The sequence below is a fragment of the Corvus brachyrhynchos genome, unplaced genomic scaffold (assembly GCF_000691975.1).
Source record: "Corvus brachyrhynchos isolate BGI_N302 unplaced genomic scaffold, ASM69197v1 scaffold346, whole genome shotgun sequence".
Taxonomy (NCBI): Eukaryota; Metazoa; Chordata; class Aves; order Passeriformes; family Corvidae; genus Corvus; species Corvus brachyrhynchos.
In genome coordinates, this window is record NW_008238644.1 from 812,853 (window position 1) to 823,712 (window position 10,860).

General features: G+C 40.8%; 1 protein-coding gene across 1 annotated transcript; it reads left to right on the top strand.

Moving 5' to 3' along the window:
- Window positions 1-77: 77 nt before the first annotated feature.
- On the top strand, window positions 78-8,270 carry IDS (iduronate 2-sulfatase). Its single transcript, XM_008636157.2, has 8 exons — window positions 78-679; window positions 1,644-1,821; window positions 2,689-2,777; window positions 3,910-4,110; window positions 4,706-4,876; window positions 5,460-5,586; window positions 7,108-7,281; window positions 7,645-8,270. Exons 1-8 carry the CDS (start codon window positions 548-550, stop codon window positions 8,145-8,147), a joined length of 1,575 nt encoding a protein of 524 aa, XP_008634379.1. The 5' UTR covers window positions 78-547; the 3' UTR covers window positions 8,148-8,270.
- Window positions 8,271-10,860: the final 2,590 nt, after the last annotated feature.

Consider the following 10,860-nt stretch of genomic DNA (forward strand, 5'->3'; position numbering starts at 1 on the left):
CGCCGGCAGCAAGCGGGTCGAGCACGGGCCCAGCCCCCAGTACAGTCCGCCGCCTTGAGAGGGCGTTTTAAAAATACGTGCGTAATTAATTGAAGAAAAATTGTTTTATCTCTTCGGAGCAGAATTATACAAGACAACAGTGTTGTTAACCTGTGGTTTAGCACCCTTCTCAAAGCTTGCAGGCTGTAGAATTCGGTAGTCGGTAGACCTGTAAAATGCCTCTTTATTTTGCACCACCCTTGTTTAGGCAGCTGCAAGGAGATGCCGTCTGTAGTACCTGGAGAAAATATCAAGGGTGCAAGCAATGAAATAGGAAGGGAAATGAAAACCACTGTATTTCTGTCTAGATCAAATAAGAATTTCTGTCTTTGAAAAATTAATCCCTTTGTTTACATTCCCTTACAAAGATAATCTTGCTCATTTTATTAATTTTATTTTTGTTCTCAGGTATATTTCAGGGTTAAAAACTGATAAATAGGTATGAAGTAATGTCTGCTTAATGGAGCTCAGTTTAATTTATTTCTAATTGTGTTTCTTCATAGATGGCATGAATGTCTTGTTTATAGTTGTGGATGATCTGCGTCCTATTTTGGGCTGTTACGGAGATAAGCTTGTGAAATCTCCCAACATTGATCAACTTGCTTCTCAAAGTATGGTGTTCAGCAATGCATATGCCCAGGTGAGACAAATGACTTAAACATGTTTTCTCTATGCAAAATAATTACTGGCTTTGTTACAGTAGGTGTTAGGCAGGCCAGTAGACGAAGCAAGTATTTACTAACTTTAAGTATTTTCAGTAGGAAATAAATGATTGGGCTGAACTGTAGTGTGTGAACCTATCTTTACTAAGGTGAGAAAAAATGAAAACAGGGCATTTAAATTATGGTATTTGTGTAGCCCTTGGAGGAGCAGAGTGCCACTCAAGAAGCATTTTCACTCTTAGCAGCCAAGTGCTGCTTAAAAATGCCATTTTACTAAATTAGAATTCTCTTTTTCTACCACTTATAAAAGGTTGTTTTACTTTTTAATCTTTTGAGGGAATCAATTCTATAGATTGCTATAAAGGGGCAGTTTGTGTGGTAAGCATCATTCTAAAAATAGACGATTCAAAATCTCACTAATTGCTCTTCACTTGACTGTTCTTCATAACATGTCTACATTCCCAAGTTTCTCTCTGCTGAGAAATTAGAAGTTTGTGTCTAATTCCAGCTAGGGAATAGGACTTCAAAGCAATAACTCTTGGGTTTTGTCACCCTGAAGCAGAATTGGTCAGGCCTCTGGACCGTAACCCAGACCTTCTCTGATTATCCTTTCTTTATTCTTAAGGCAGTCTAGATCAACTAGACTGTGGGCTTTTATCAGCACAGTCCACCTGCCACTGCTGCTTAATTCTGTGTGATGTGAGCAACCAGATTTCAAAAGCACTGCCTTTATGGAACCTGACTTGCTTTTTTAAAAGCTTGCAGTTTGGAATTGATATGCTTAATAAGGATACTATTCATTCCAGCTTGAAGAGATACGAAACTCTTTACCTGTGATTCCTGAGCTTTCAGATGGTTATGGCCCAGCTAGGCCTGTGTCAGTTTGTACATGAGTTTTGGTTTTTGTTCCAAATTTCTCTCCTTGGCTGTCTTTCTCTTCAGCAAGCCCTGTGTGCTCCCAGCAGAGTGTCATTTCTCACTGGCCGCAGGCCTGACACCACCCGGCTCTATGATTTCTACTCCTACTGGAGAGTCCATGCTGGAAACTATTCCACCATGCCCCAGTATTTCAAGGAAAATGGCTATGTGACATTATCTGTGGGGAAAGTTTTTCATCCAGGTATGGTTTGTATTGTCATTTGCTTAACATAGAAATACTTGATGTGTATAGTCTCACAAACTTCCCTAAGTATTGATGTGTGATTCTGGTCCATATTAAGAAGCTAAATCATAGTCATAAGCCAGATTTTACAGTGGATGTCATTAAGTCTCAAGGCGTTAGAGATGAGTGTATTAGATTACTTTTATCTAATGGGTATTATCTTGTCTGGAAATTGTGGGAATAAAGTCTAACATTCTAAAAATACATCTGGAAGTTAGGTATCTGCTACAAATGAAATTACTTGTTGGCTTAGTTCTGCCTGTACATGCTTCATGTTTCCTAGTAGGCTGTGAGTCTATGCTTCAAGTTCAGTAAGAAATTAGTTCACTAGTTAAAAAGCAGTAACACTACTGAGTTGAAACATACTGTAATACTGATCCTGTTTTTGGTATTTCCTTATCCTAGAACTAAATTTGTGTTGATAGATAAACTTTCAGTTGATAGTAGAGCTAATCAAGGATATGCATGAAGACTGTTACTAATCCTGGGGGTTGTTTTATTTATTTTTTTTTTAATTTTTTTTTTGTTTGCTTTTTTTGGCTTTTTGGGTTTTTTGTTGCTGTTCCCTGAAGTAAGGCTCTTCGACAGGCTTGAGTCTCCATCACTAGTAAAAGGTGTATTTCAGGGAAAAAAGTCTGTCTTAAGCCTTTTGATTTCTATTTCTTGGTTATCTTTTCCTCAGTTGTCAAAGATTAATTTGAAATGTTTCTTCATTTAGCATATTTGAAAGAAAAATGAACAATTGAAGACAAGTTAAACTTGTGTCTGAGCTCTTCCTGGTTCAGTGAACTATTAGAGCATTTCTAATACCTTTATCTGTTTCAGGGGTTTCATCCAATTACAGTGATGACTATCCCTACAGTTGGTCTATTCCACCCTTTCATCCTTCAGCTGAAAAGTATGAGAATGATAAGGTAAGTGTGATTTGTGGCACTCTAACAGGGAAGGATTTTCAGGATATAACCAAGTTCTTTGTGTCTTGTACAGGCTATGCTCTGTGGGTTTTGAGGCTGCACCCTTGTGCAAGAAAACAACTAACCAATGCTTTATTTCTGTGCTTTCTAAAAGAAGGCCTAGGTTATCAGATGTGTGTTTTGTTGATCAATGTGCCCATCCTGCAGATGTTTTAGGTATTTCTAAATTGGCGTTTGGAAACTTCAGTTACTGAGATATCAGCAAGCATGGTCTTAATTTGTGTCTAGGTCATGAATTCCTTTATCTGAAAAGTGCAGTTGTCAACTTGCACCTGCAACTGATCTGGCTTTACTTTAGTGACGAAACATTGTCAGTAGTCTTGGTGAACTTAATGTGATAAACAGCTCAGGACTGAGTGAGAAGGGGCCATAATTAAAATAATGTTTGAATCTGAAATTTTATAATCTGATCCAGTTTTCTAGAGTGTTTGTTACTCTTAAGTGTGGCACAAAAGAATCTGATTTATCTTTATGCAAACATTGCATTAGCAGCATGTGTTGGAGTCTGTACACTGCCCAGCAGGAGCTGCAGTCATGAGGGTACAGACAGCCTTGGCAGTGCTTTGGTCTTGGGTTTACTGCTGGAAAAAGACTGGTTTTAACAACAGCAATGTTTGCATCCGTGACATAAAGAAAAGTATGTTCATTTAGCAACCCTCCCAAACACCCTGCTGAGGCCACCTTTCCCTGGCAACTGTTAAGTCTAATTTATCTCTCTTCACTGATTACACTTCAGCCACTGCTGGCATTTGCTCAGAAATTAAGTCAGTAGCTTCTAGGCAGCTTTCTATGAACTCTTGGGATCAGAAGGAATTAAAATGCATATATATAGGGTAACCAAATGCTGCTGGATCTCCAATAGGTCAGAGATTCATCATAGAAGCTGTGGGCTTTTGCCCTATGTGACTTAATTTGGGCTTCTACCAAGACGATTTAGAGAGGATTTCTGCGTTTTCATAGGCATGGAAGTTGCATTCTTTTGTTAGTAGAAACAAATTGATTTTAAAGTTATGGAACAGAGAATTTTGTCTTTGCATTTAACAGAAGTTACTGAGTTTTTTTTTTCATGAAGACTTGTAGAGGAAAAGATGGGAAACTTTATGCGAACTTGGTGTGCCCGGTGAATGTGACAGAAATGCCTGGGGGGACTCTGCCTGATATTCAGAGCACGGAGGAGGCCATACGCTTACTGAACGTCATGAAAACCAACAGGCAAAAGTTCTTCCTGGCTGTTGGTTACCACAAACCACATATCCCACTGAGGTACCCACAGGTGAGGAGACTGGAGCCTGCAGAAAAGGGAACTTAAGACAAATGTTGCTTTTGCTTTTAAAAGCTGGTCCCACAAATGCTTTATTGCTGTTTCTGGAAAGCAAGCTGGAAACCAGCCTTGATTTGCTGTAACTTCAGGAGTCACCTGTGATGCATTTCAGAATGTTTAATGAGAATGAATTATGATTCCTCAGCCAAAAGCCAGGCTTCTACCACCGTCATGGTGACTGCTACTGCATGGAGATGGGCTCCAGCTTGATGGAGTATGACATAATGAGGCCTTACAAGATCTTGTATTTCATTCCCTGTTTGACTTGGTGGCAAAACTCCTACTGATTTCAGCAAAAGTGGTGTTGGAAGTGTTGTTTTGACATACAGGAGGCTGGGTTTGGGTACTTACTAACTCAGTATTTTTGAGGAATTGTTTGGGGACGACTAGTGTGGCTGTGTTTCACACTCTGGCAGAAGGGGAATGAAGCCTTGTAAACTGTAATGTTAAAGGGTCCTGTGAGGGAGAATAGTTGCTGTTTAAACACAAAATTCGCAGTATATGTTAGAGGTGAGGACAGTCTTTATCTGTGTTTTGTGTTGTAAAGGAATTTCTCAAGTTGTACCCCTTGGAAAATATCACATTAGCCCCAGATCCCTGGGTGCCTAAGAAACTACCTTCTGTGGCATACAACCCCTGGATGGATATCAGGCAAAGGGATGATGTGGAAGCATTAAATGTTAGTTTCCCGTATGGGCCACTTCCAGATGATTTCCAGGTAAGCTGTGAACACAGTGCTCTGAAGTCAAGCTGCCTTCACTTGTTCAGATGCAAGGGAGGAGTTGGCTGCTCTTGGATGCTCCCAGTTACTCAGCAACTGACCACTTGCAAATATTATGAATTCCCTTGCATGCTGTCACCTCTGGCTCTGTAGGCAAACCTGCACTGTCACTGCAGCAGTTTGCATGTGAAGGAATGTATGTAGCAGCTACCAGTGCTGTGTTTGTGTTCATTATCTGAGTCTGTTTATCTGTTTCAAGCCAGCACCCAATGTATCTTCTTTTGCAAGACTTCTCCTTGACTCTCCAGTGCTTATGCCAAAATTAGGTGCACTGTCTAGACGAAGGGAAGCAGAATGGATTGGTTTGCAATGTTTTGCTTGAAAGCACTTCTGGGAGGTGGAATTTTCTAACTGCCCCCTCCCAATTTACCTTTTCTGGGACATTAATTGGGCTACAGACAATGAAAATTAAAGCTTTACAAGTAGAGTCCTTTAGTTCTTTTACACAGCCACCCCCTGGTTCTGCTGGATGTGTCCGGGGAAAAACTTTTTTTTCCTCTCCTGTTTTCTTAACTTGCAGCGACAGATTCGTCAGAGTTACTATGCAGCGGTTTCTTACCTGGATGTGCAAGTTGGCCTGCTGCTGAATGCTTTGGATAATGTAGGATTCTCAAATAACACAATAGTAGTTTTTACTGCTGATCATGGTAAGCATTGAAATTTTTCTCGAGCTTACTGTTAAGAACTTCATTGTACAACTCAGTGCTGGCATATTAATCCAGTGTGTGTTTCTATAATGTCCAGCAGAGCTATCATACCTTGTACCTCTGGCTTTCAGAGACAAATTGAAGGGACTGGCACTGACTTCTGCGGCTGCACTGTTCTGTCCCCCCACAGGCACTTTAATCAGGTTGAGGATTGCTGGTGAGGAATGAGGCTGCCTGTCAGGACACGAGGCTGAGCTTGCTGTATTCCCACCCCCTGCCCAAGGAGTGACTCTTGCTGGGAACAGTGCTCTGAAAGGAGCCACCACTCCTCCCCCCTTACCATTTGTAGAAAGCCATCTGGTACAGTGGGTAACAGGCTTTCTCATTAACTGCTCAAGTGTGTTTTCTTACACTTGTCATTGCTGCTTGCAGAGCATCTAAACTGGTAGGGATATGGTCCCTCTCATGACTGATATCCTGCACACTCTGGATCCTGGTAGTAAAAAACTTAATTTGAATTGTGGGACAAATGCGTCAAGGATTTAATGCTTGTTTCAATACTCTGATATTCATTAAAATAACCCTGTCATGATCCCTTTAATTGGGAGATGTCTTAGCTGATTTAAACCAGTTAGGATGTGAATTAACTACATCAATTTAGAGTCACACATTTAGTTAATTTGAGTTGACTTCTGTGAGCAGTTGTGTATAAACAAGCTCTTACGAGTTGTATAGCAATGGGATTAATACTTTTAGTACTAAAGTGACTCTAGATGTTCCTTCTGACTTGCCACTTTGACTTGACTTTCCATTGTAAACTGAATTTTTCTTTTCCTTGCTGTGGGTAACTGTAAACGGTAGGTGTTTCCAGTACCATGGCTGGCAAAATGATCAAGAAAAAGCATGTGTTAACATAGCTGTCATAGAGTTCCTTTGTCTTCCCCCAAAGTGAAGTTGGCAGTATATCTGCCTGGAGGGAAGTCATGTTGGCATCTCTTTCAAGAGGAAGAGGAGCGCTGAAAAGTTTTATCTCTGTTGTTTCCTCAGGGGTAGCGTCCTGATATGGCAGTCTGGCATAGAGAGCAGCCTTGGCTCCAAGGGATGTTCAGCTACAGTGTTAACAGGAGTATTGGAGAGCTGGCAGCAGCCCAAAACTTAAATGAATGCCTTGTGGAATTGATCTGGAGACTCTTGCAGGCACTGTGACACACCCCAATTCCTCTTTTCTGCTGTTTTAATGCTAATTTCCTAATTCTAATCTAGAGTAGGAGAAATAAGGAAAGGTGTAATTATTTCCTTTATAAAAGAGTATCAAGTTGCAAGATTTAGATGGCTGTTGAAATAGCTTTCACATTAGAGAAAAGTCTTGTTATATCTAAACACAGATTGTTATTTACCTTTTAATGTAACCTTTATAACAGACTAGTGGCCTCAACAGTCAGAGTCAATTTACAGTGAAAAAGAAATGACTACTAAATTGCAACCCAGTATCTGCTCTGAATTGTGTTTTTTGTCACCTAGGGTGGTCCCTGGGAGAACATGGTGAATGGGCAAAATACAGCAATTTTGACGTTGCTACGCGCGTGCCGCTGATGTTTTATGTCCCAGGAATGACAACTCCCCCTGTCAGTCAAGGAGCAAGGGTCTTCCCCTACCTCGACCCTTTTAGCCATATTGGAGGCTCAGCACCTCAAGGTAAATTTGCAGTGCTTATTTTTTGTTTGCAGTGGGTACATGGAGGTTTTGATAATGTCTCCATCCGCCTTGAGAATTTACTTTGTCTTTCTGAAGAACTCTTTTTCAAAGTAATGGATATGATTGTCTCTAAGGCTACACATTGGAAAAACAGAAGTGCAAAAATTTTCTTGTTAAAAGTGTATCATAAGTGCATATACTAGCATCTTCAGAGCTGACTTCCTGCCCTTAATTGCCTTGATTTTGGTACCCCCAAAATTCCAATACAGAGCACTTTGAATAAAACACCAACTGAATTATTAGAAAAAGTTGTTGTCCAACCATTCTGTTCCATAACTTATATTTTGATATTATTTCTTCTAGGGCAAAGTAAAAAAGTGGTGGAGCTGGTGTCTGTGTTTCCAACACTTGCAGAACTTGCTGGCCTGCAGGTTCCTCCTGCGTGTCCAGAGACGTCGTTTGGTGTTGTGCTGTGCACTGAGGGGACAAGCATTGTCCACTATTTTAATGTCTCTGAAGAAAAGGTGGAGGAAGGCAAGGAAGGGTGTGATGACACTGACAGGTGTTTTAATGAAGAATCTGTTGCTTTCAGCCAGTATCCCCGGCCTGCAGACACTCCCCAGTGGAACTCTGACAAGCCAAAGCTGAAAGACATCAGGATCATGGGCTATTCCGTGCGTACCATTGACTGCAGGTACACTGTGTGGGTTCAGTTTGACCCCAACAACTTCAGTGCTGACTTCAAGGATGTCCATGCAGGAGAGTTGTACATGATGGAGACTGACCCAAACCAGGATTATAACATCTATAACAATACCTCACATGGTTGGCTTTTAAAAAAAATTCTTGGCTTTCTAAAGCATTAGAGTTCAGAAACTTCTTCGTGCCTGTTCTTGCAGCTGAATTAATGCTTCCTCTTTTGTATAGAACTTTTCTCTTGTATAGAAAACAACTTGGATTGAATTAAAATCCTGCTTGTATCAAAACTAGCCGTTGCCTTTGTCTTGTTACAGCCCTTACTGCACTGAAGTAGTCAGAGGGAACTTCTGCGGCCATGTTTTCAAACACAAGCTTGTAACACTTCTGAAAAGGCCACACAGAGCATCACGCCCATACTGTGAAACATCTCAGTGGTCTTCTGTAGTGAGTGAAGAATTAAATTTCATTATCTGTGCTGAAATTGTTGGTGTGAAAGGTGGAAAACCAGCAACTTACATGTTTGAGTGGCTGTGCAGTGAATATAAGTCATGACACAGGTCCTGTCCCCTTTACCTAGGAGACTTGAGGCTGGAGTGGTCGTTTGGTAGTGGGAAGGGCTGAGGTGTTTCTCTCATTAGCCTTAGATCTTACTAGAGCCCAAAGAGAAACTTCATGTGTTTTATCCAAAATTTAATAATTCTAATAAAAGCTTTAATTTGGAATTCATGCTTCTTCTCATACAGCGGGAGAATCTGAATTTTTAGTTAATGTGTGTGAAATGAGTACTTTCTTCACTGAAACACTAAATAAGACTGGGGGGTTAAGGTAACGCCAGTGTGCTTTTCTGTGGGTTTTCCTGAGGATTGGCCTAATGGGTCTCCACAGGTGAGAGGGGATAGAAACCTTTAGCTTTTGGAGCTGGCTGCTTGTTGAACTACTCAGTGCACTTGAGGGTTGTCACATTCAGTGACAGAGACCTGGATGTTTGCCTTCCTATGTGCTAATGGGCTTGGCAGTCTCTGTTTTGGACTAGGAGAGCTAAAAGCCTCCCATTTAAGTTTTAAGTTTTTTGTGTAGCACTTAGCAACACAGGATGTGGAGCATTAGTTGTCCTAAACTATGCTGTGGGTTATGTCCAGATGGCGAAATGCATTAAGGTAAATGTGTTTGGGAACTTGAATCTGAGAAAAATGGTTTTGCTGAGTATTTTATTTAAGTGTTGTCTGTATTTTGTGCTTACAGCCACGAGGTACATGGTGCTTTAGTGTGAAGGCAGTAATTTGTGTTGTTTTCTATCAGCCTGCTGGATTTCTGCAGTTTTGTCTTGGTAATCGAGAGTCTCAGAATTTGTACCTTAAAAAATAAGAGCTTGTTCAGATGGTGTTAACTCCTGCTACCTTCCTTAATGAACTGCTCCAGTTCCTACAAAAAGCCAGCCATTACTTGTCTTCCTCAGATAAATTGACTTTAATATTCTAGAGAAGCCATAGACATGACTTTATTTCATTAAAATCCATGTGACAGTCTTATTCCTGATTAATGTAGGGTACCCACCATGCATCTGCTTCTCTGTTAGAAGACAGTGGTTATTTAGTGCCTTAAACTCAATTACAAGGGTGTATTTCTCATGAACTTGCCATTTGTTTTTCTGAGCCCAAGATCCTGTGTGTTCTGCAGCACTATTATTCCAGGTAAAAATGTATTTTTCCCTCATTTACAAATATATCCTTAGATCCTTGGCTGGTGTGAAGTACTTCAGTTGTATGTAGCAGATTCAATGTAGCTATACCAATTTCACACTGGCTGAAGGTGTGTTTTCCTGAGAGCAGTGCCAGGCAGAGATTTGGAGTCTGCAGCTAGAGCTAATTATATCTCTGACACACTTTCCTTCAAAGGAAAATCAAATATTGGGAAGGTTATTTTGGGGAATGTATTGAAGCGTTAAGGATTAATCTAAATCTCTGGTATGCTGGGTCAGTAATACAATGTGCATTTAAAATTGTTCTGGCAAATGGGTATTATCTGAGACTTGGCTACGTGAGCTTTGTGTTTTCTGTTCTCCTGCTAACACATCTGAAAAAAAAAGAAAAAAACCCCACGTTTTTTGGGGGGGATGTAAAATTATAGCATATAGATAAATTATTTAGGATTTTGTTTGCATGAAAACTTTTCTGTGCATACCCTGCCCTAAGCCTTCCATCACTTCAGGCAATTTAATTTTTCAAGTGGAGATAAAAGTCCTGGTGCTAGGTGATGAGTATTTTTTTCCTCAAGTCATTCTCTTTATATTGAAAGGGAAAAGCTGCCCTTGACCTTTCTTAATCAAAATCCAGTAATCTTTTGGGGAGACACGAAACAGAATTGTTTCTGACAGCTAGTGAATCAAGATGTATCTGCAAGCTCAGGGCAAGGACGTTCCTGAGTAATTGCAGAAGTCCCTAAGCAGGTTTCTACAGTCCACCTGGAGAGCTGGGCCCTTCTGCCTGCTGCTGAAGTGGGGTAGAGCATTTCTGAGGATGAGAGGCACAGCAGTAAAAACCACTCTGCTCTTGCAAGTGCCATGTGAGTTAGTTGTGTTATGGAACTTGGTGAGCGAAGTGCAAATCCAGCAGTGACAAAGGGAGAAGGCTGGTTTTTTCAAGCAAACCAAAACCCTGCTTCTGCTGGAGAGCCTGAGCTGTGGGTCTTGCTGGGCTGAGCAGCCTCCACTGAAGAACAGAAGAGCTTAACAGGAGCAATAAAAGTAAAGTGCTCTTGTGAGCAGCACTGTCTCTAGAGGGAAGAGGTTGCAAGCCAAGCATCAGGAAATAAATGAGATGCCAGTGTTGACCCTATTTCTCAGGATGGCACCAGAACAGCTGGAAGAACAGCATGATGCTG